At 37.1% G+C, this 24031-nt stretch overlaps 2 protein-coding genes and 1 long non-coding RNA gene across 5 annotated transcripts; 1 reads left to right on the top strand and 2 right to left on the bottom strand.

Annotated features, from left to right (window-relative positions):
• Positions 1-3433: 3433 nt before the first annotated feature.
• LOC149692811 (uncharacterized) lies at positions 3434-6445 on the bottom strand. Its single transcript, XR_016382919.1, has 2 exons — positions 6157-6445; positions 3434-4407 (listed from the first exon to the last, which is right to left on the bottom strand). It is a non-coding gene; the product is annotated as an uncharacterized LOC149692811 (long non-coding RNA).
• Positions 6446-11064: 4619 nt separating this feature from the next.
• On the top strand, positions 11065-13231 carry LOC149692810 (uncharacterized). Of its 2 annotated transcripts, none has more exons than XM_089868720.1 (4): positions 11065-11220; positions 11324-11483; positions 11554-11641; positions 11977-13231. In XM_089868720.1, the coding sequence occupies exons 2-4, from the start codon at positions 11352-11354 to the stop codon at positions 12927-12929; spliced, it is 1173 nt and encodes a 390-aa protein (XP_089724846.1). In that variant the 5' UTR covers positions 11065-11220; positions 11324-11351; the 3' UTR covers positions 12930-13231. The 2 variants fall into 2 exon arrangements, with proteins under 2 accessions (XP_089724846.1, XP_089724845.1); XM_089868719.1 differs by having other exon boundaries at positions 11279-11483.
• A 1000-nt stretch (positions 13232-14231) lies between these two features.
• On the bottom strand, positions 14232-21441 carry LOC149692809 (uncharacterized). Of its 2 annotated transcripts, XM_089868716.1 has the most exons (8): positions 21309-21441; positions 19852-20175; positions 19486-19776; positions 19283-19413; positions 17993-18058; positions 17773-17815; positions 16863-17186; positions 14232-16726 (listed from the first exon to the last, which is right to left on the bottom strand). In XM_089868716.1, exons 2-8 carry the CDS (start codon positions 20134-20136, stop codon positions 16109-16111), a joined length of 1758 nt encoding a protein of 585 aa, XP_089724842.1. In that variant the 5' UTR covers positions 20137-20175; positions 21309-21441; the 3' UTR covers positions 14232-16108. The 2 variants fall into 2 exon arrangements, with proteins under 2 accessions (XP_089724842.1, XP_089724843.1); XM_089868717.1 differs by lacking the exon at positions 17993-18058.
• Between the last annotated feature and the right edge of the window lie 2590 nt (positions 21442-24031).

The following is a 24031-nucleotide window of genomic DNA, read 5'->3' as shown; positions in this document are numbered from 1 at the left end:
AATTTATAAATTTCCTCCTACCATGGCTAAATAATTCTACATCAACAAGAAATTAGTGTTGCCCATTCACGTTTTCGCCGTTCTGTGTTGGTTGGCGACGAGTAGACCACTCTGATCAATACGGTAATCCAACTATAGGCCTACTTTATTCTGCAGTACTCGCTTCAGGGTCATTAATACTTTAGTCCAGGAATGACATTTTACGAGTTTGTTCTTTCCCCCATACCTAGTTCCAGTTTTTAAATACGGCATAAACACTATTCCAAGTATACATATTTTATTCCTGTTCGTTATTATGCCATGTTCCCATTATACTTTATTCCACCATCCCTTGTTAAACATTATGCATGTCAAAAATCCCCGTTAAAAACTTAATGTTAATAAAATTTAATTGTGAAATGGTAATATAAATTCGAAATGGAAATTCTAAATTAATGTTGTAATTAACTTAATAGATTTCCTTGAAAAAACCATGAGTTTCATCGAGTTTTCTTGTTTTATACTTTTCATGCAAAATAAAATTGGTTTGAAACCTGTGAAACCCTCGATAATATGGTATAAAATTAATCGCTAAATTATGAGCGTAAATAACTTAATAAGTTTCCTTGAAAAAACCATGAGTTTCATCGAGTTTTCTTGTTTTATACTTTTTTATGCAAAATAAATTTGGTTTCAAACCTGTTTAACCCTTGATATTATGTTATAAAATTAATCGCTAAATTATGAGCGTAAATAACTTAATAGGTTTCCTTGAAAAAACCATGAGTTTCATCGAGTTTTTGGTAAATTTATGCAATTTAGTATTCTTGTAGCAAACTTTTGAAATTAGCGGCCTTATGCATGGGGACGTTTGTTGGTGAATTTTATGCAAATTAGTATATTGGCTGCAAACTAATGAAAATACTGGCCTTATGCAAGAAAAAGTCAGAATTTATGCAAATTAGTATTTTGGAAGCAAACTTTTGAAAATGGCGGCCTTATGCAAAAAAATTGGTTTCCTGCAAACTTATGCAAATTAGTAGCGTCCGATTTTAGCGCCGAAAATAGCATTCACTAATTTACCGCCAACTTAGAATCTGCCGAAAATTGCCGAAAGCAAAAAACTCAATAGTACAATAGTACTTTTATCACTATGCGTCGTCTGCTAGAAAACACCCTTTGGCTACTCTTGCTTTGGCTAGATTGACTTGGCTTTCGTCTTAGGCGGTAAAATAGAGTATTAATTCGGCAAATCAAAAGACTAGGCGGTAAAATCCAAAAAGCCATGATTAAAGCTAAATAACGACTTCATTTGAATATAATACAATGTACTCCACCCTCGTCTAATGCAAGACCATTTAAATACGTTTAAATATTAGAAATCAGAGAAGAAGTTTGATGAGAGGGAAAACAAAGAAAAAGGGTTAGCCTGGGAAGAATGACGTTACATATCTGAAGAATTAAGAGGATACAGAGTGTCATCCCCTTCTATTATTATTATCCCCTTCTGCTATAACTAACGTTTTTACTAGTATTATATTAAGAAAGTTACATTTATGAAAGTTAAGTAACTTAATTAAGGTATGGAGTTGTCAAAATGACAACCAATAATCTATATCTATATAAATCAAAGTCCTGACTGACTGACAGACTGACTGATAATCAACGCCCAGCCCAAACCGCTTGCCCTAGAAGGCTGAAAATTTGCAGGAACGTTGCTAATAAGTAGTAGGCGCGTACTAAGAAAGAGTTTTCCAATCCGCCGCCATCTTAAAAAATGGCGCCCAGAAATGTAAAAAATATTCTCTATACAATTAAGTACGCGCGTTTCAACCGATTTCACAAATATTTAGTACACTGGTTTGCTTTAACCTTAAGACGGGCTGAATGGTCTTTCGGGTTCGATTTTTCGCCATCTTTTAAAATGGCGCTCAGAAATGTAAGAAAATATTCTCTATGCAATGAAGTCCGCGCGTTTTAACCGATTTCACAAATATTTAGTACAATGGTTTCCTTTAACCTATAGACGGGCTGAATGGTATTTTGGGTTCGATTTGTTGCCATCTTTTTAAATGGCGGCCAAAAACTTAAAAACCCTTCTTTATGGAATAATGTCTGCGTGAAAGGTAATAAAAATGTCCCGACGGGCTGACGGGCAACGCCGAGTGCCCTCGCTCTTAGGGTGCTACAAAAATATTAGTCATCAGTAAAATCTACACATCCTTTATATCATTTTAGATGTAGTTCTTATTACACGCGAGCGACGCTGCGGGTAACGGCTAGTAAGTTTCATATGTCTTCAAAACGATCCAAATTCATTTTTTTCACACCATTATTAAATATTTTAATTTTCATAATATTTTACATGAAAGAAACCTCAGCTTTATTATTTATATTTTTTCAATATTAACTAATTATTTTTTTAATTTTTAGTCAGGTATTTGACAATTTTTGAAATCTTATCCGTTGAGTTAATCTTGCGTACTAATCAATCTAGTAATGGCGACGTTTAGTCTTTGCGGGCATTTTAAGAACCCAATAGTTTGGTCATCGGTTGCCCGAACGCAGGACAAGATGGTTATGTCCTTTTCGCGTCCTTGGTAACCATCTACGGTGTTAAACTCGAACCTTCGGCGCGTAGGTTGCGGAAAGTTTCTCATCAGTAACTCGCGTTGTCCTTGGTTAGGGGTTAAAATTAAAGTTTTGTCATTATTAGGAACTATTTTGACTATTTCCTTGCACATTTTTTGTATGATTTTAGCTTCGGCGTCATTTTGAAAGCTGGTGTTGCTACTGTTGTTACTTTACTATCTTCGAGATCGAAGAAAACGAACGGTTTTAAAGGAAAGTTGTTCAATGTTTTGTCGACGCCGTTGGAAGTATACAAAGCGTTGTTGTAGAAGTACATGGATGGGAATGAGCAAATTTCCGAATGCATTCGGTACTGTTCTTTCAACATAACGATGGGTGACTCTTTAGATCGATAAGAGTCGTAAAACCTCTCGAAGAGTGATTTTTGAAAGTTAAAGGGCTCCTTCGGACCCTTAGACACATGGCCCCACGGATTTCCGAGCCCCCCTACCTAGCCAGAGAGAGGGAGAGTACTGAGGAAGATCGTCTATGAAGAGGGGATGGAAATCCGCGGGGCCATGTGTCTAAGGGTCCGAAGGAGCCCTTTAAAGGACGCGGCTTTTATAAGCCTTTATCTACCTTCTTCATTTGTTGTTCATGGGGGTGGAGTGGGATGTTCGACTTCTTACTAGAGGGCAAGACAAACACCTACCTCTTTTCACTAATGATTCAACCTCGGTAACGCTAGACAAGATGTTAGAATGCAGTCAGTTGTGGAGAGTTAAGGCCTTTTAACGGGAACGAGGGGCTTATAAAATTTCTGAATCAAAAGTGACCGCGTTTGATGGTATGTGTCAATTAAGAGTCAAAATAGATTCTAATCCAAATTCTAATCCAAATTTTAATATTCAACATAATATTCAATCTTGTTCATAAATTTTCACAAACTTTTTAGGGGTCAAAATAAGAATTTAAACAAAGTTTAAACTTACATCTAAGGGAGGTTTTCGACTTATAACCTCTTTTGAATGTCTCCTCAATTGGAGTACCACCTACAGCCTTTAAATTTTAAATGTAAATTTAAGGGTATTAGGGTAAAATTTTATAGTTACGCACTAAAATAATATTGTTCAAAAATAGAAAATTAAGATTTTAAAATTGAATCAATCCGTCAACCATAATCTAAGTTCTTTAACCATAGTTTCAAATCAGTTTATCAAAAATAATATCAAGTTTTTAATTTCTAACGCCAAATAGTTTTTCTTCCATATTCATCTTAGGGGTTAAGGGTTTCTCTGGGTTCTTGAAAAATACTTTGGTTGCTAAGTATTTCATTTTGCACTGTAGATATAGGGGTATAGGATAGTTCTAGAAAGTTCTGTGTCAATTTTGATGGGCTAGTTCATCTTCTATTGTACGAAGCCGTGAATTTCTTTCAGTTTATTTTAAAGGGATAGGTTTAAGTTTAAAGGGCTAGTATTATCTTTATAGTGTTAATTTAAGGTATTTCGTTATTAATTTAAAGATCAATCGAAAATTTAATTTGATTTTCGAGACAAGATGGTTATACTCTTTGCGACAATATTTTGGCCGGTAACTGCTGAGGATCGCCGATAAGTATCAACTTTGATATCGGATACTGTAATGGCAGTAAAATGTCTGGTTCGCAGCACTGCGCAGCTTCGTCAACTATGCAAGCGGTGAATTGTAGCTGAGGTTTGGCGTTAGGTCCAAAAACGCCGTTAATGTTCCAATGAACCACCTCCAGCATGGCCGTCGAGAGAGGGGGCAATTCGGTCCATTTTCCCGGGGTCCGTACCTCTCGGGGGCCCGGCCGGGTCTCGACCCTTGTTAATTCTAGAGGATAATCGTTGTGAAAATGTAAATATTGAACTTAAAAGAATGTTTTCTTCAACTGAGTGTTAAGAGACTGCAAAGTGGTCGGCGGACCGTTGAATTTGTTTCGAAAAAGTCACCCGACCCCCTCACCCCACAATCATTGACGTCAGCAGCTGATGTAAAACGTGTCAAAAAGGAATTATTTCGTGATTGTTAAGCGGTTCCTCACATCAGGTCAATCTCTCTTGTGATTGGTTGTGAGCCACCCCGCTCCGGCGTTTACCCTGGCCCCACTTCCGAGAGTTCGAGACCCCGCTGCGTTTGTTAGAACCAGCGATCGTACCAATAGCAAAGCTACTAGAATTAGCCCTTTGCCGGATGAGAAAAATGCCTTAATACTGTTTTCTCCTAGGGGGGAGGGGGGAGGGTTGTGACGTCAATAACGACTTTTTCAAAATAAAAATTCAACGGTCGGCTGACCTTTTTAATACCCTTTTAACGGTAAAAGACAAAAAGGTAATGAAGAGTGGTAGTTTTATAACTTGATAATTCTCTATAAATGCTCTCAGTCTCTTTACTCATTAAGCATGAATGACTGAAAGTAAAATGTTAACCATGGAAAAACTTCCACATTCTTACAGTTGTTTCTTTGCTGTGGACGATGAGGCAAACATAAATATTATTAAATGGATAATAAGCTAATAAGTCACATAGCAACAATTTTCTAACTTCAAAGCTGATGGTTAAGGGTATAGGCAATGTCGTCTAATACTTTAACAACGCAACAAGTAGTACAGACAGCGTCTCGAAGTCGCTCATAAATGGGTGCTTATTTGTAACTTGATATTTTGCGAGTTAAAATTAAAGAAGCCAAGAGTATCCTATGTGAACTTATAAACTAAATTTCCGTACAAAAACAATAACTTGTAAAATTATGAAGAGCTTCACTTTGGACCTGCTACACTCTGGAGTGCTTTTAGCGAATGCACGGAGTGCTTATTTTGGCGGACCCACAGTTGTGCACCCATATGTTTTTCTAGGGGCCCGACCGATAAAGATTCCCGGGTCCCGCAAAGTCTCTCGCCGGCCCTGACATCATACGAATGAAAATCTACTAAATCGCGAGGTTCCATGATATCGGGGCCTGGGATAATGTCATGGGCGCTAAATGGCTGAAGTGGGAAAATGGGCAATGCTGACGTAGAAGGAACCCTAAATTGTGCTGGCCTGAAAACTAGATCATGACTATGAACTAATTTAGCGTTGGTCACTCTGTAAGCGCCTCTATCCCGTACCTATATGTGTTATAGGTTGGTCCGTGCTTTCAATAAAGGATCTCAAACGTGTTTTAAAGCAAAAGCGTATAGAAACCAAAAAGTGTAGTTCATTACCGCCTGGGCTGAACGTGTTAAAGTAGGAGCCCCTTCTCTATCGCGTTGTTCCGACCCCCCCCCCTTTTATTTAAAGCATTTATTGAATTAACTAGTATCGTCCGTTACATACTGCGCGTACATTGATATCTCCCGTCTTTATATATGGATAAATAAAAAGTTGATAGACCTACACGATAATTAAATATAGTACATATTATTTGGCCTACTGTGGATGAAACACAATTTGGTCTACAAAACACAACACTATGTAAACGCGCAATTACTGACATTGTGGCCTTTCCTAAACCGTAAGTGACCGTTTTTTAGTGGTCTTTACGGGACCTCATTAGAACGATTGTTGAAATAACTAAATTATGGCGCCTAAACAACTTACCTGTATCGGTCTTGAAATACTGCAACGTGGCAAAAGTGGCTCCAACGAAAATTTGGGGTTGTCATTTTATCAGCGATCAAGATTTAAAAGAATTCAAAATTGCAATTTTACTCTGGAGGAAACTTCGCCTTGATTATTTTTTTTTCATGAATATCCCCGTTATCATTGATCAATCTGAAGTAAAAAGACGCAAAAAAATTCACATTCTTAAAAAAGTCATTTCCGCTCTTATAAAAAAACCTTTCATCTTACGCTTCCCCTGGCACGAGACCTGTGACTGTTTTTTGGCCTAATTGGCCATATGTCTAATCAGCGCCACTAGCGGATGGTCTGAAAACTACTCCAATAGAGTCTAGGTATATTTAAGCGGGTTTGCAGAATTTCCGTCAGATGGCGCGGCGTTCGAGCCACCTGGCGGAAATTCTGCAAACCCGCTTAAATATACCTAGACTCTATGGGAGTAGTTTTCAGACCATCCGCTAGTGGCGCTGATTAGACATATGGCCAATTAGTTAGACTGATAAACTCAGCTTCACCATCTAAAAAACTCGCCTGTAACAAAACCAAATCAAGTGAAATATTAGTTGTCCCGCCGTCGCCGGGATCCCATAAAACGTGTAAAGCGCATGCGCGCGCGTATACATTAACAAAAAATAGAGATAAATATTGCCTCAAGATCCGGTAGCATGGTGGCTATTTAAAATTTTTGTTCCATTTATTTAAATAAAATTTCATTTAAAAACTCATTCTTTTATTTAAATAAAATTTCATTTAAAAACTCATTCTTTTATTTAAATAAAATTTCATATAAAACCTCATTATTTTATTCCATAACAATCCAACATTACTATAGGTTAGGCCATAAGTTTATCATGCCTCTAAGAACACAAATATGGGTTTCAACTGGGCATCTTCCGCAGGCTACTGCGACGTCAATTGGCTGAAATAGCTTTGCACAGTGTGTTTCTGTGGCGCAGTTGGTAGCAACAGTGAATGCATTAACGCAGCTTGAGTTTGAATTTTTCTTGGCGTTCAGTTGAAAGTTGCTGAATGTTATTTTAAGAAATTAATACCTAAATTTTTCATAATTGGTTCATTGGAATGTATGGAGACCTTTATAACTATCCGAACGTTTGTGTCAAGGTGGCATTATTTACATCCCCGTATCTCTAGTAGAACCAGAGTTACAAGCCTCCCAAACTTTAGCGTAAAGCTATTCCTATGGAGGGTATGGTTATAAACATTTTCCTAAATTACTCGATCCCCACGTTTTAAGTATCGTTGGATGGGGGAAAATAGGACTATAACATACTCAAGGGTCATCCCTGTATATATAGTATAACAATAGTTACGAGCCATCAAAGTTTAGTGTAAAGTAACATTCTAACTATAAGTGAGACCAGAGGTGGTTTTGCCGCCTAAGTCGAAAGCCAAGTCAATCTAGCCAAAGGGTGTTTTCTAGCAGACGGCGCATAGTGGAAAATTTCAGACAGATTCCATGTTGGCGCCCAAGGTTGGCGCCGACTTGACGCCGGTAATATAGTGATCGCCCGATGATTTTAGCTTTGAAAATCGGCTCCCCTCAGGCTCAGACCCTCATAAACTTGGAATGAGGGGAAAATTGAAATAGCAGACGAAATTAGTGATGTTCGGATTCCGAATCAGGGTTGGAAATAAGACAGGTTTACAAGTCCAAAACCAGTTTATTAATTGCTCGGACCAGTTTATTTATTCCAAAACCTGGGGTCAGTGGTCCCAGGGACCACTTTATTAATTATCGTTTTTGGAAAAAATAGACGGTGGGACCAGTTTAATAATTCGGGGTTCCTTATTATAATTTTTCAAGCTCAACACATTTTCTACCAATTTTACTCTTATGTAGTTAGTACTCCTTGGCTACAGTTTCCCTACAAAAGTTTTGTAGTCTATTGACTATTGATCTTGACTAGGGTCTGTTCTAGAATGAGTCTCTTGTAGTCGACAGCCTAGACGATAGTCAGTACTAGTTGTCAGTAGTTGCATTAGGCTGTAGTGTATGGTCACATTACAGGATTTTGATCTGGCTTACTGATAGCGAGAAAAGATATTGCCACCGAATTTATGTAAAATGCAATAAGGAATAGGGATAGTTCAGAAAAGGATTCAGAACTTCAAATATCATTAGACATGTTGATTGATATTTAGTGGCAACTAGTTGAAAAATAATGATAAGAAATAAAAGTTAACTATTTTTAATTTTCATACGCTACTTTTACTGTCTTTACGTGCTTTTTATTCGCACCAGTTTAGAAATTTAACTTATAGTGGGACCGGTAAAATAATAATTAATGTGAGGGTCACTGGTCCCAAGGACCAGTTTAATAATTCCAACATGAGGGGTCACTGGTCCCGAGGACCACTAACCAAATTGACCTTATTTCCAACCCTGTGAATCCGAATAGAGTTATCTCAAAAAGTCAAAGCGCTACGTCACACATGCCTTTTGCCCATAGAACCTGAGCGGTACTAAAGTTGGCCACCGAGTGCCAAACCTAAGTCCGTGACGTTTTACTTCGACACTGACGTCACAGCTGGGATTACTCTATGCATGCACTCTCCGTGGTTTAATCATAGATAATAAACACAAGGATCGGAAGGTATGCCTTCCGTAGTGCATCTCTCTTTGCCGCGCTTGTGCGGGGGGGCCGCACACCAAACTTCTGCATTTGACTTCCGCTTATGCGCAGACGAGGTCTGAACGCTCGTTTTTCGCGCCGCCCCGTGGCACCCGTGTGGCCCTTAATCTAAACCGAGGCTTAGGATGTTTTTCAATAATTATGGAAAATACTAAAGTATAAATTAACCTGACCTTTAAGGGCTATCCTTCTTTTGTTTCTAGTAAGTAGTTTATAGTCAGTTAAAGCCAAGATATGCTCATATGATACTATAAGATGATAACCGATAGGCCTAAAAACTTTAAAGAATGCACGTGGGAAAATTTGTTTTTCCACACGTGCATTATTTATCCATGATTCTACGCTGTACGCATGCGCTGGTTTCCGGAAGTAGAACCTACCCAGTTTGTACAAAGCGCGGCAAGCTCTGCCCCGACCTACTGATCCTGGTGTTTATTATCTATGGTTTAATAGCCCACTCACCACTCAGCCTCGCTCATCTCAATAGAGTAATTTCTTTCCCATATACGGCAACGTCATAACCCTCTATCTCTTACCTTAGTGATATCCCCCTCCCCTTCCCTTCCGGGGGCAAATAGTATTCTCTAGTACAAAGTTGCCCCTAACGTGGGGATACACAGTTCACCCCCCTCTCAACCGAAATTACTCTATACCGCTTTAGTATGAAGTTGGAAAATATTTTCTTTAGTACCTTACATTGAGTTGGCTATGAGATTTCGTTTTGTAAGTACTGGCCGAGGGGGCCGTCGCTCCTTCAAATCTCGTACACCTAGGTTTTCAAATCATTCAAATCACGTCCCAAATCTAGCAAATCACTTCCCAAATCTAGCAAATCACTTCCCAAATCTAGCAAATCACTTCCCAAATCTAGCAAATCACTTCCCAAATCTAGCAAATCACTAAAGTCGCTATGAAATTAATCAAATCGTTCAAATCGCTGCACAAATCAGTGACCTTCAAATCTCGTACACCTAGGTTTTTAAATCATTCAAATCACTTCCCAAATCTAGCAAATCACTAAAGTCGCTATGAAATTAATCAAATCGTTCAAATCGCTACACAAAGCAGTCAAATCAAGAAATCGTCAAATCATTAAAATCAGTATCAAATCATTCAAATAAAGAAATCGTCAAATCATTAAAATCAGTATCAAATCATTCAAATCACTATACAAAGCAGTCAAATCACTATACAAAGCAGTCAAATCACTATACAAAGCAGTCAAATCAAGAAATCAACAAGTCATTAAAATCACTATACAAAGCAGTCAAATCAAGAAATCAACAAGTCATTAAAATCACTATCAAATCAACAAATCATTAAAATCACTATCAAATCAATGCCAAATCACTCGGATTCATTCAAACCACTACCAAATCACTCGGATTCATTCAAACCACTACCAAATCATTCAAATTATTTTCCAAATCATTCAAATCCTCGACAAATCATTCAAATCATTTTCCAAATCCTTCAAATCACATAATTCGAATCGAAATCATCGTAAAATCGTGAAAATCACTCTCAAATCGGCTTCAAATTAGCAAATCATCAAATCTATAGTGATTTCAAATCTCGTACGCTCTGCTCTGATGCGTAATGACGGCCCCCTCGGTACTGGCATGGATTTATAATAGAAGCTTACGCTTCCTGGATATTCCACTCGCCTTAAAACGCGCACAACATTTATTCCTCGTCTGAAATGGCGCGAGCTAGTAGGAGCCTGGCAGGCGCGTTTGTGACGTAGAATTTGAGGCAAATTCAGAGGGGGGTGGAAGTTTTTCACGCGCTTAAGTTTTAATTTTTAATAGCGCGCGCGAAACAATTTTTAGAAAAGCACGCGCGCCGAGAGAAAAACGTTTGCCTCAATTTCTACGTCATCAGCCCCCCAGTCCCCATCCGCGTGAATTTTATGACATAAATGTGTTTAAAATCAAAATGCCTTACTGAAGGCTACAGTGGAATATCCAGGAAGCGTAAGCTTCTATTATAAATCCATGGTACTGGCTTCCCAAGTTCCCAGCCGCCAGCAAAGAGAATATAGGGGCGGAGTGGAAAGAGGGGAAAATTTTGTCACTCTTTTCTACCGCGCATCTTCAACGCGCAGTACCGAGGCATTTCCGTTTGAGACATTAAACGGTATCGTAGGTGGCGCGACTGAGCCGGAAACTCCCTCGTAACGCTAGTATAATTTAGGCGAGACATAACTATTTACGCTTGTGGAGCGGGGGAGGTTCCACTCCTCTCCTATATTCTCTTTGCCGCCAGCGCTTTTCAGTTGCCACCACTGAGTCCACTCTAATTCGACCGCTTATGAAAATATGAAATTTGGTTGTTTATGTGAACAATGCGATTAAGTTAGATAAAACTTGGAAGGTCTCAACGCTATGTAAGTTTTGTTATTTCTTCATAGTGGGTGTATTAAATATATATTCTTGTATTTAAAGAGTATTCTGACTCTGAGAGTCTCTCTCTGACTCACTTTGCGTTAGCACTTGGTCACAGCCAAACAACAAAGAAATGAAATTGACTATGGCTGCGGACTTGAAACACTTCCCTCACAAACCATTGGCGTTTATTTCATTGGCATTGGGTTTCCTTATTATATGGACCGCTGTACTTGCTGGAATCCTGGTCTCCAGAACAGTCAAGGTATCTTAATTGGTATTATACAAATAAAATATTTACCTTATCATATAATTGTTTATTTGTAATTACTTAGGATCAAAGTATAGCTGATGAAACCATAGATGTTTTCCATATACACGAACATGTCGGCAAAATATCCTTCTCATTGGGTCACGAAATGGGTATATAATATAACCATGGATAAAGAATGCGCCTGAGGAAATTTGTTTTCACGTTATAGGATAGGTAACTCCCTATCTCCAACGACCGACCTCTTATTCTGTATATAGTCTGTTACATCATCAGTTGTCAACACGCACAGACCTAGGTTACATAGAGACCTAGCTTTGCGGGTGCTGACAACCGATGTTGTAACAGAGTATATACAGAATAAGCTGTCGTTCGAGATAGGGAGTTGCCTATCCTATAGCGTGAAAACAAATTTCCTTACGCGCATTCTTTATCCATGAGGACCATGATATAAAGTTACCATTAATTAATTTTTTTCACTTTTTAGTAACAACTGTTGATTGGTTGTTATCAGATAATCCTCAACCCACTAGGGACACTATAAAGGTCACTTGGAAGATGACGGACAATGTCATTGAAACTATTCGCAAACAAGGAGTAGCTACACACTGGGTTAAAATCAGTGAAAATAATGCTGGATTACTCGATACAATTGAAGCGAAACTTCAGCGTATAAGAGATAGCGTCACTATCAACTCGAACCCAGTTGATGTTGTGCATTTATTTACTGACCTCAACAAACTGTTGCTGAAAAAGTCCTTCAAACATCAAGAATTGATGGAACATCTTCAAACTCTTCCTTTACCAAGTGCCTCGTATACTCTCTTTGTTAAAGGAATGTTCCAACGTTTTGGCGAAGTCGCTTTGGGAACAGTTTTTGTCAAAACTGACATCCCGCTTAACAAAACAGAGTTCATCGAGCTTAAGACGAGTAGCCAAGAATTGATGGATTTGGCCTTCAGCTTTGTCCCTAATTCTCACGGACGTTGGAAAGAATTACGGGAACAAGATCCACAGATTTCCGTTATTAATAACGCAGTTGCTGAAAAAATTCTGTCTCACGATGCCTCTCATCATGAGCTGGAAAGGAAAGGATTTTCGGCAGGATTAACGATGGCCTATCTTGATGGAGTAAAGGAACAAATATCAAATCTGCTACTTACCAAAGAAGTTTTGAACACGGCTATCAGTGTTTGGGTTGATAAAACGTATCACAAGGCTAGAAATTCTTTAGCCTTTCACCTTTCAGTCTCTATTGTAGCTTTATTGGCGGTGCTAGTTTGTCTCATCGTGACCGGTTGCACCTTCACTTACATTGGAAAACTACAGAACGAAGGGAAACTGTGTCAATACGGCAATGACGCCTATTATTCCAGCAGCGATAAGGCTCAAATTTTACCAGATTCTCCAACTTATTTAAAACCTCAGTGTTATCTTTAAATTTAAACATGATTTTGATTGAACATTTTAATGTTAGTTTCTCTCTAGTATTCTTTAGAGTAGCTAATTTTTAAAATATGCACTATCTCTAGCAAATAGTTTTAATTTTTTTTTTTTTTTTAAATATAGGGTGATACGAAAATGAGTTTAACGTTTTTCCTAGCATTTTCAGTCCTGCCATTTTACACACGGTTTTACTATTTAATATTTATTCTACTTTTGAATCTCAATGGTTTGTTTTAGCTTTGTTTTTACAGAAATAAAAAGAGAATACAGTGAAAATAAAGTATATTTTATAAATATGTGGTGTTATTCATTTCTTTTTCGCGAGATTATTACCTCTCCGAGTGACGATGACGTCACGGAGAGGTATTACACTGGACGTGTGTATGTGTGTCTGTCACCGCGTTCGCAGTTGGAAAATCGGAGCAAACGTGTTCGCAGAAAGTAATTTTTGTCTTCTACTTCCATCGTTAGGATTAAGAAGTAAGCGGCGATCGGCTAAGGTTAGGAGAAACGTTTAGCCTCCCAATGGCAGGGCTTCCACCAACGGTTCACGCAATTGGGGGTTTTCTTAGCATTTATTGTGATTGATTGCCTTATATATACCCTAAATTTCCAAAATTGTGAAAGAGGCATACGCTTGAATTCAAACGTCAACAATAGCTATGTTTAAAATGATTTTAGTAATAAAGTTTCTTAAAACGATTTAACTAGAATTAAGGTAAATTAATGATCTTAATTGCATCTCGACTCGGAGAGGTTAATTTTGGCTTACCAACTTGTTATATTTGATAAACTATTAAAGAAATAGTTTTAAATAAATGAGGAAACTTTACTTGATTTCTCACATGGTAAAAACTATTGCTTGTCTTGCCGCGATGAACCTTTATAATCTTTCTCAAAGTCAACATAGATTAAAGTTGGAATTCATAAACGTCGTATGCAATGCAATTTAGTACAGGGCGAAGGCGGAGAGTCGTGCGCAAACGTACTAAATTGCGTTGCGTCCGACGTTTATGAATTACACCCTAAGTGATGTTTCTCAAAGTCAACATGGATTAAATGATGTTTCTCAAAGTCAACATGGATTAAATGATGTTTCTCAAAGTCAACATGGATTAAATGATGTTTCTCAAAGTCAACAGGGATTAAATGATGTTTCTCAAAGTCAACATGGATTAAAGGATGTTTCTCAAAGTCAACATGGATTAAATGATGTTTCTCAAAGTCAACATGGATTAAATTATCTTTCTCAAAGTCAACATGGAATACATGATTTCTTTCAAACTCAACTGAAAATTCAATTCAACAATTCTTATTTTTATTTACACAAATAACAACCAACCATTTTTTCTACACAATCTTTCACTGCCGAAAACAATTTATAACAAACGAAGTTGTTACTTCTGAATGATTAAGTTCTATCAGTTTTAAAAAAATTGACGCAATGATGGCCGCGCATTAGAAAATTATTTAATTAAATTATAAATGCGATTCTTAACTTTTCTTATTTCATAGCTACCCATTATTTGCTGTAGCCGATTTAATTATACAAAATATAACATAATTTGTTCAAAAAAAAGACGCGGTGGCGGGGGACTTGGTAACAAAATTGACTAGCTACTTTTTAAATATATCGTTAGAATCTTTGTACTTATTTAAATACATATATACTAGGGGAGATAAATATTTTGGAATCATCCTCCAAAGATGCGATAGAGTGGTATGAGGAGTTAAAATGAGTTAATTCTAATTATATGTTAGATTCGTTATATATATATTTAAAAATAAAAATACTGTCCTTCGTTAAAGAGTTGCTACAAGATAAAATAGTTGTATAGACTAATGGCACCCAATGTTATTTCCCCGTAGAGCTTAATACAGTCGAAGGCAGAGGGCTGCCATTACCCTATAGATTATCTTGGGTGACTGTTAGTTTCTTCATTAGTGTTAAAAGTTCTTATTCCATTAACGTCACCGAGTGTAATGAAAGTTACTCTTAACAATTTGAAAATCTAATATCTTTTTAACAGTAAGCCCTGATAATTTCGTGGGAAACGCTGCGTCTTTGGAACTAATTGCATTGCAATAAGAATAATTTAATTTTAAACTATCACTCCTAGAGATACTAGTACACAGTACTATCACCATGCTCCATCACGCACGAAATTCTCCGAGCTCATTGGAACTTTAAAGGGAGGGTGAAGTAGAAAATCAAGTGATTTTTTATCGATTCTTCTACCAATTTTAAGACCACTCTGCATAGTCAAACATTCAGGAAATACCAGCTCCGAATGATTTTAAAATTCAAATTAGTTTTTCTGATTTTAAGGATAATTTTAAATAAGCCCCTCCGACCAATCGCGTAACGCCTTGCCTTTTTATTAACAAAATTTTCGTGGCACGTTCCGTGTCGAATGAAATTTATCAGGAGATTTGATAATATTTGCGCGCGACGTGACAATCGTGGCGCGAGACATGGAGCATGCGTGCCACGAGAATTTTGTTAACCAAAAGACAGGGCGTTACGCGATTGGTCGGAGGGGCTTCTTTAAAATTATCCTTAAAATCTGAACCTAATTTGAATTTTAAAATCATTCGGAGTTGGTATTTCCTGAATGTTTCACTATGCAGACTGGTCTTATAATTAGTAGAAGAATCGATAAAAAAATCACTTGATTTTCCACTTCACCCTCCCTTTAACAATTTGAAAATCTAGTATCTTTTTGACAGTAAGCCCAGATAATTTTGTGGGAAACGCTGCGTCTTTGGAACTAATTGCATTGCAATAAGAATAATTTAATTTTAAACTATCACTCCTAGAGATACTAGTACACAGTATCACCATCACGCACGAAATTCTCCGAGCTCATTGGAACTTTAATAGCCCATTTTTTTTCTTTATAGCCTAAACCTCAAAACTTCTTTTAAATTATGATATTACTAAAGTATATCTGCCCGAGTGATAACCAGACAACGACATACAAGATCTATGCCACAAGCTTATATAGTCAAGCCTTTTTCATTTTAAATTTCCTAAATGTGTTTTTTTCAATGTTTCTCTAGCATCTTTAAAAGCGTTGATCATCTATATTTTTATTTTACCTTTGGAGATTGAGGGGAGAATTAAGAGATCACAAAATCTTTGTTAAGACTAAAGCATCGATAAGGAGCCTTTAAGGAGTGACGGATGTTGTTAAATCCGCGGTGGAAGCCAAAATATCTTGATAATCTTGTTCCAACACTTTATCTAAAAGTAGGCACTCTATATGATGATCGTCCAGAGTATCCGCAGTATCAGTGCTAGCTAAACTTTCCGTATCCGAAAGTAATTCTTCCCTTTGAGTAACTTTTACGGGGTCAAAGTTTGGATTTCTTAATGGTGTACTGGTATTGCTACCACTACCACCACTAGCGACTAAAGAAGAACCAATTAACGGACTAGTAGACCTATACAGAGAACTACTCTCCGCATTCTCGCCCATGACTACTCTGGCCGATGAACTCTCTCCCTCAGTTGGGTAACTTAACCCATTTGAATCGGCAACGTTTTTGGCCAAATTGTACAGTTTCGCTACGTTTTTCTCTGGTTTTTCCATTGAGGAGGCACGAGCAGACTGTAAATTATAATTAGAAGCTTCTTTGGCCATAATGGGGGCTTCTTGAGAAGATAGATTGGTAATTGTAGGGCTATGGTACGCGGGACTAAACATTCTTAAACCAGGTGTCATTGGAGTAAGCTCTTCCATTTCAGCCAGCGAAATTTTTTGTAGAGGTAGATCACTCGGTTTATTCTGAAATAACCAAAGTTTCGGGGGCAATGTTAAAGAAGAGATACGATATAAGCTCTTCCCACATGAGCAAAAAATGATCATGTTGCACCGAAAGATTTCCCCGCTTTGCCTCTATGTTCTACACTTAATTACTTACAGTGTGAGATAATTCCTGGGAAGGCTTAGCACCATTACATTGGTTTTGAGTTTGACTTTGAGGAGTGGGAGGTGGGTCTTCAGCACCAACTCCTTCCGTTCTAGTCTCAGTGACATATTTTAAATAACTATCTTCATTTTCATCCAGTTTTCGTTGTGAATCACCGTTAGGTTCTTTAGATGGTGTTCCCTCAACCTTTTCCCTCATTCTTCGACGAGTATGAATTTCGTCACTAATTCTTTCTAAGTTATGAAGGGCTTCGGAATATCCCATTTTGACTTTCATAACGCTTTCTTCTAATTGTTGAACTTTCCGTTTTTGCTCCTGAAGATTTAACAGACGTTATAACTTCAGTTAAAATTAAATCCTGAAGCTTCAAGGAAAAAGTCGCGTAACATAACATTATACATTAAAAGAACGGCCTTTTTCTAAATATATTGGTTCTGTGGCGTCTGCTAAATCGAACCTCTTACAGCCTGTTAGAGTTCAACCAATCCTGTAGGGGTAAGTGGTTCTATTTAGCCGACGCCACTAAACCTTTTATATTTAGAAAAAGGCCGTTCTTTTAAAGGGACTGTAAAGAAGGGATCGGCGGGTGGGTAAAAATTATTTGAAATACGTCAGAGACACGTGACTTAAGAAAGGCGTGGTTCAAAGAAGCTTAGTTCGTTTTATTTCGAAAACTGACACTTCGGAGAATTGGCGCTGGAATCTCGCAAAAAAAACAAGGACTAGGTGTCCAGTCCCACTCCATGTGGATTCTTTGTATCTTGTCACGTGGTGCCTGTGACGTATTTCAAAAAGTTTTTACCCACCCGCCGATGCCTACTTTACAGTCCCTTTAAGGTATAATGTTACGAGACCTGAACTTTTCCCTTAGAAAATTAAATTAAATTAACAACAGGCTAACCTCTAAAAGTTGATTAAATTGAGCTTTCATTTCAAAATAGGGCCTGGAATTGAAAAATATATTCGAGAAAAGTAAAAAAATTTGATTCAATTCATCTAAAATTCAAATATTACGCGTCTTTTCATTCAAGTAAAGAATTGAGTGCACGAACTCGATATTTTTAAGTACACGACGAGGGCATTTTATATTTTATTTTATTTTCTTTTCTTCTCATACTTACAAGAGTTGCAACTGATGCTGATTGGCTAGATTGTTCAGCTGTAGAAGACTTCTGCGTGTGGATAAACTTTGAAACAAAAAAATTATAAAGGGTGATAATAATTACCAAACCAAAAACGGAACGGAGGAAAAAATATATATATATCGTTAGTACGGTGGAGACGTAATTTGTTAAAATAAAAAAAAAAAAGCTACAACTTAGGAGGGAGTGAAAAACCAAGAAAAATTAATTATTTAGCTTTAAAGACTCGTGATTTAGATGGACGAATAATAGAGAAATAACTACTTTGAAAACTACAGCGAGCATGCTACACTGAACTGAACAAATGAAGAATATGGTTTTTTTTTTTTTTTTTTAATCAAGCAGAAAAGTTCGGATAGAGATCGGGCGACAGAAGAGGGAATACTTACACCAACCAAGGAAGTTATTGATATAAAAGGAATCCATTCTTCCCATATAGTCTATTATATCTATTAACTAAATAATATCTAAAACATAAAAATAAATAAAGCAAGATTTGAGTCTTAAAGGGAGGGTGAAATAGAAAATCAAGTGATTTTTTATCGATTCTTCTACCAATTAGAAGACCAGTCTGCATAGTGAAACATTCAGAAAATACTTCCGAATGATTTTAAAATTCAAATTAGGTTCAGATTTTAAGGATAATTTTAAACAAGGACTGCCGACCAATCACGTAACGCCCTGCCTTTTTGTTAACAAAATTCTCGTGGCACGCGCCATGTCTCGCGCCATGATTATCACGTAGCGCGCAAATTTTATCAAATCTCGTGATAAATTTCATTCAACACGGAACGTGCCACGAGAATTTTGTTAACAAAAAGGCAGGGCGTTACACGATTGGTCGGAAGTCCTTTAAAATTATCCTTAAAATCTGAACCTAATTTAAATTTTAAAATCATTCGGAGCTGGTATTTCCTGAATGTTTGACTATGCAGACTGGTCTTATAATTAGTTGAAGAATCAATAAAAAATCACTTGATTTTCCACTTCACCCTCCCTTTAAGTAACCAATCCGAAAACAAAACAAGTACAATACAGTTGTTATAGTAAAAAAAAGGGTTAAATATTTCTTCTCTTATTCGACTGAAACATTTTATACTATAGGATGTTTAAATTTAACTTGAAGTGTTTCACTGGTAGCCCATAGACTTCACGAGTTATATAAATGCACTCAATTCTTTACAAAACATTCAAAGAGCTTCTCTCTGTTATGGTTATCCCTCCCTCCTTCGTAGCCAGCCATGATAAACATGATTTATTGAGAATTACCTAGACTTTACGATGGATTTCTTCAAAAGAACGTGAAGTTGTTGAACATACTGTTCAGCAGCATTGTATGCCTGAGACATACGTTGATGGGCAGCTTTGCTGCTTCTTCTTTCGTGCTCGGAATCATTAACCTAGATTAAAGATTTCTTAACGTTAAAACTGTCCTTTGATGCCCCTGAGAGAGAGGGGGGGGGAGGGCTTACTTTCATGGTTGCATGATTTAACATTTCTTGCCAAGCTGGATCAAACGTTCGCCCTTCTTTACACAACCCTTCTTCGGAGAGTTTTACCATTTCTTTAGCTGCAGCGTGAGCACTACTGGCTCTTTCAAACCTCAAAGCCGCTTTCTGCGTTTCTTGCTGCAGTTCTTTAGCTCTCATTCTAGCTTCGTAATAGGGTCGGCCTCGTTCTATGCAATTTCCTAATACAGCTGCCATTTGATTAATACGCTGGGAAGATTCAGTAAGTAAAAGTCTAAAATTGGCACGAGCATCCTAAGAAATGAGTTGGGTTTAATTCATCAATTAGCCTCTTACGCTGCGCAATTTTCGTTTAACGTAATTACTTACGTCTAATTCAATTTCTAGCTTATTGATTAGGTCAGTGGCTGTGTTGAGTTTCTCTAGTTCTACCTGAACACGTGGATCGACCACGTCTTCAGATGGTTCAGAAATGAGTTTACGTTCATCTTTTGTGTTTGGACTAGCCAATTTAGTGGCAGAGTTTGAGTCATTTCTATTTTTTTCTTTGGAATTATACGAAATATTATTTGCGCATTCTGGTTTGTCATTTAAACTAACACTGTTCATCATGGTGCTTTGCATTTGCGCAACATCGGATAAATCTTGAGACATTGTGGTTTTGGTAAATTTATCTCTTCAAGATGACAATTACTAAAAAATAAATTCAGGTAACTTTGTTTACATAAAAATGTGTTTCAAACATTAATATATCTATTTTCAGCATTGCTTTTAAGCAGGGTTCATACAACTTTTGGAAAACAAATTTCCCTGAGATTTCCAGGTTTTTCCCATATATGGAGTATCCTATGGAGCAAATGTTAACGAAGGAAAGGGGGGGGGCAAATATGACTATTACATAATCAAAGGACATCCCCGTATCTCTAATATAACCAGAGTTATGAGCCTCCAAAGCATAGTGTAATGTTAATCCTATGGAGGGTATGTTTACGAACATTTTGCTTAGTTACTCGGCCCCTGTTTGTCGAAGCCCTAAATTTGTAGTACTGTTGGAAAGGGGACAAATAGGGTTATAACATAATCATGCGCATATCTCTAATTGAACCAGAGTTATGAGCCTCCAGTATAGACTAATGGCACCCCATGTTATTTCCCCATAGAGCTTAATACAGTCGAAGGCAGAGGACTGCCATTACTCTATAGTGTAATGTTAATCCTATGGAGGGTATGTTGATGAAAATTTTGCTTAGTTACTCGGCCCCTGTTTGACGCAAATTTTCCTGAATTTCACTAAAAATTCGAAAATTCCCTGATGTTTTAATCAACTATTTATTTCCCTGAATTTCACTAAAAATTCGAAATTTCCCTGATGTTTCAGTCAACTATTTATTTCCCTGATTTTTCCAGGTTTTCCCGGTTTTCCACGTTTGTATGAACCCAGTTAAGTTATCTTCTATAATTACAATTTAAGAATTTTGGCTAAATTGCTAAGAATCTAAATAATTTTAATCTTTAACTTCATATTACAATTACATTGAGCTACTTCCACACGTGATTTCAACGTGATAAGTACCGCAGTTCTATATAATGTAGATAAAGGAATGTTTACCCCTTGTGATAACAACTAAAAAGCTCGAAATCATCTCATAATTGCTTAAAAACTAATGATATGTCATGATAATTAAAAGAGGAAGGGACTCCTAACCAACCCACAAGGACAGCTTCTTCTACAACAGTACAACAACTGCGTTAACCAGCTTAAGCCTTTGCCACATAGCTTTTATTAGAAATAAATATCTTTGTTAATAAAAACATTGAATTCGTACCAGTTGTTCGCTTAATTATGAGGCATCTTCAAATCAGTTTCACTTTAACACAAAACACTATAATTATTAACGTCATCCGAACGGTGAACCCGATAAAAACGACATCAAGTTCTCCACCTTCGCAAGTTCGCAACTGGCCAACACCAACACCAGGAGGCAGGAAAGGCAGGAGAAATTTGTAGTTTTGCATGGACATAGCCCCCTGGATCACGCGACTCGCGGACGCAGGCTGCTCGCGCTATAGAAGCCCGCCCAATGGGCCCAAAAACGCCTATCAAGCATTTTAAGCCGAAAATCAAAGCCGTCAGCTTTTAACATGGTCGTCTATGGGAGGAACACCCTTTTTTGGCCCTAATTTGGCAAATAATGGCTCAAATCTCTTGAAATTTTAATTGGATGTGTAAAATAAGGTTTGTGATTTTTGTGAAAAATTTCAAAAGATTATATCGTATAGTTTTCTTGTAAAAAAAAAATTAAAACTTAGACAAAAATCAAAGCCGTCAGCTTTTAACATGGTCGGCTATGGGGGGAACTAAGTTTTTTGGCCCTAATTTGGCAAATACTGGCTCAAATCTCTTGAAATTTTAATGAGAGGTGTAAAATAAGGTTTGTGATTTTTGTGCAAAGTTTCAAAAGATTATATTTAGTAGTTTTTTTGTAAAAAAAAATTAAAACTTAGCCGTCTATGGGGGAACCAGGTATTTTGCCCCTAATTTTGGAAATACTGACTCAAATTTCTTGAAATTTTAATGCGAGGTGTACTGAAGGAATATTAATTACCGAGCGAAGTTTGAAAGCTCTAAAACCAATAGTTTTTTCCCTGAAATTCAATAAAGCTTTGTTTGTACATGAGCACAACCATTATTCATTTTAAATTTCCCGGTAAGGTTTCGGTGCGAAATATTGGTGAGAAAAACTGGTTACTAGCTGTTGAAACTGGTTTTCACTTTACCTCCCACTCTCCTTCCACCTTCAATCCTCCATCCTTCCAGAGAGAATTTGTAATTTTCTAGTGATAATAAAAAATTCATAAGCACATACAATTTGTTATAATTCCTGAAATGCTAATTAGTATCCACAGTTAGAAGTTCCCTAGATTTATATTTGTATGGTTAAAGCATTTAAATCTTAGAAATAGGTTTGTTTTCCCCACAAATAGTTGGGAAATTTCAGTTAGAATAACTTTGTGTCAGCTGTGAATTTTCCTCTTAAAATTAAACTGAACCACATCAGTTCATTGGCAAGCACCTGAATTCCGTATGTTAATTCCTATCTTTTCAATAGCATCTAGGAAGAAATGATTATCATATAGGTTTTTGACCAAACACGCTCTGAAAAAAGCCGACAGGTGTCAAAGGTCACCGGAAGCAATCTAGTTCTTCTGGTTGTGCTCCTGTACAAACAAAGCTTTATTGAATTTCAGGGGAAAACTATTGGTTTTAGAGCTTTAAAACTTTGCCCGATCATTAAAAATCCTTCAGTACACTTCTCATTAAAATTTCAAGAAATTTGAGCCAGTATTTGCCAAATTAGGACGAAAAAATGGTGTTCCTTCCATAGACGGCCATGTTAAAAGCTGACGGCTTTGATTTTCGGCCAAGTTTTAATTTTTTTTACAAAAAAACTACTAAATATAATCTTTTGAAACTTTGCACAAAAATCACAAACCTTATTTTACACCTCTCATTAAAATTTCAAGAGATTTGAGCCAGTATTTGCCAAATTAGGGCCAAAAAACTTAGTTCCCCCCATAGCCGACCATGTTAAAAGCTGACGGCTTTGATTTTTGTCTAAGTTTTAATTTTTTTTACAAGAAAACTACACGATATGATCTTTTGAAACTTTGCACAAAAATCACAAACCTTATTTTACACATCCGATTAAAATTTCAAGAGATTTGAGCCATTATTTGCCAAATTAGGGCAAAAAAACGGTGTTCCTCCCATAGACGACCATGTTAAAAGCTGACGGCTTTGATTTTTCGAGCAAAAATCCCCGATACGCGCTTTAACATAGGAAAATAATTCTTTGGGCGGGCTTCTATAGCGCGAGCAGCTTGCGTCCGCGAGTCGCGTGATCCAGGGGGCTATGGCATGGAGTAGCTTTATAGGAGTGATAATTGTAGATGCATTAGAAGAGCATTAATATAAAGTCCGATTTTTGACCACACAGATTTTGGTCAAAAATTAAAGTTTTAAAAGTATATTTCTTTTTCGACAAACGGTTTTTATTTTGGGTTCCAATTTCCATTAAAGCGTGATGGGGCTCTAATTCCATTTACTTTTCTTATAGGCCCTAATAATGAAAACAAATTTGTCAAAAAAAGACTCTTAGTTGGGATGTCAACTCATCAAAAAAATCTCGGTTTTTACATGGATAAAGAATGCGCGTGAGGAAATTTGTTTTCACTCTACAGGATAGGCAACTCCCTATCTCGAACGACAGCTTATTCTGTATATACTGTTACAACATCGGTTGTCAGCACGCGCAAATCTACGTCTCTATGTAACGTAGCTTTTTACGTGCTGTCAAGAGACATAAAACTTCAGGATCTTCAGGATTTAAAATATCCGCTAGGTTTTTTAGCTCGAGTGCACGGACCCCTAGGCTTAGTTTAAAATACGTTTGAAATTGTCTACAGCCTACTACACCTATTTGAAACTAAGGCCTAGAGGTCCGTGCACTCGAGCTAAAAACACTCGCGTATATTTTAAATCCTGAAG

This window comes from Phalangium opilio, unplaced genomic scaffold (assembly GCF_054372755.1).
Source record: "Phalangium opilio isolate 3A_F unplaced genomic scaffold, DU_Popi_V2 ptg000024l_1, whole genome shotgun sequence".
Lineage (NCBI taxonomy): Eukaryota > Metazoa > Arthropoda > Arachnida > Opiliones > Phalangiidae > Phalangium > Phalangium opilio.
The sequence above is the reverse complement of the archived record's forward strand: the minus strand, read 5'-3'. Positions and strand labels throughout refer to the sequence as shown.

What these genes read in the sequence shown, in the direction of transcription:
- LOC149692810 (XM_089868720.1), top strand. Translation starts at nt 11,352, where the DNA reads ATGAAATTGACTATGGCTGCGGACTTGAAACACTTCCCTCACAAACCA. An exon ending in TGGTCTCCAGAACAGTCAAG is followed by an intron (nt 11,484 to 11,553) that starts GTATCTTAATTG and finishes GTAATTACTTAG; the next exon opens with GATCAAAGTATAGCTGATGA. An exon ending in CTCATTGGGTCACGAAATGG is followed by an intron (nt 11,642 to 11,976) that starts GTATATAATATA and finishes TTCACTTTTTAG; the next exon opens with TAACAACTGTTGATTGGTTG.
- LOC149692809 (XM_089868716.1), bottom strand. Translation starts at nt 20,136, where the DNA reads ATGTCTCAAGATTTATCCGATGTTGCGCAAATGCAAAGCACCATGATG. An exon ending in TAAATCATGCAACCATGAAA is followed by an intron (nt 19,414 to 19,485) that starts GTAAGCCCTCCC and finishes TCTTTAATCTAG; the next exon opens with GTTAATGATTCCGAGCACGA. An exon ending in CCCAGGAATTATCTCACACT is followed by an intron (nt 16,727 to 16,862) that starts GTAAGTAATTAA and finishes TGGTTATTTCAG; the next exon opens with AATAAACCGAGTGATCTACC.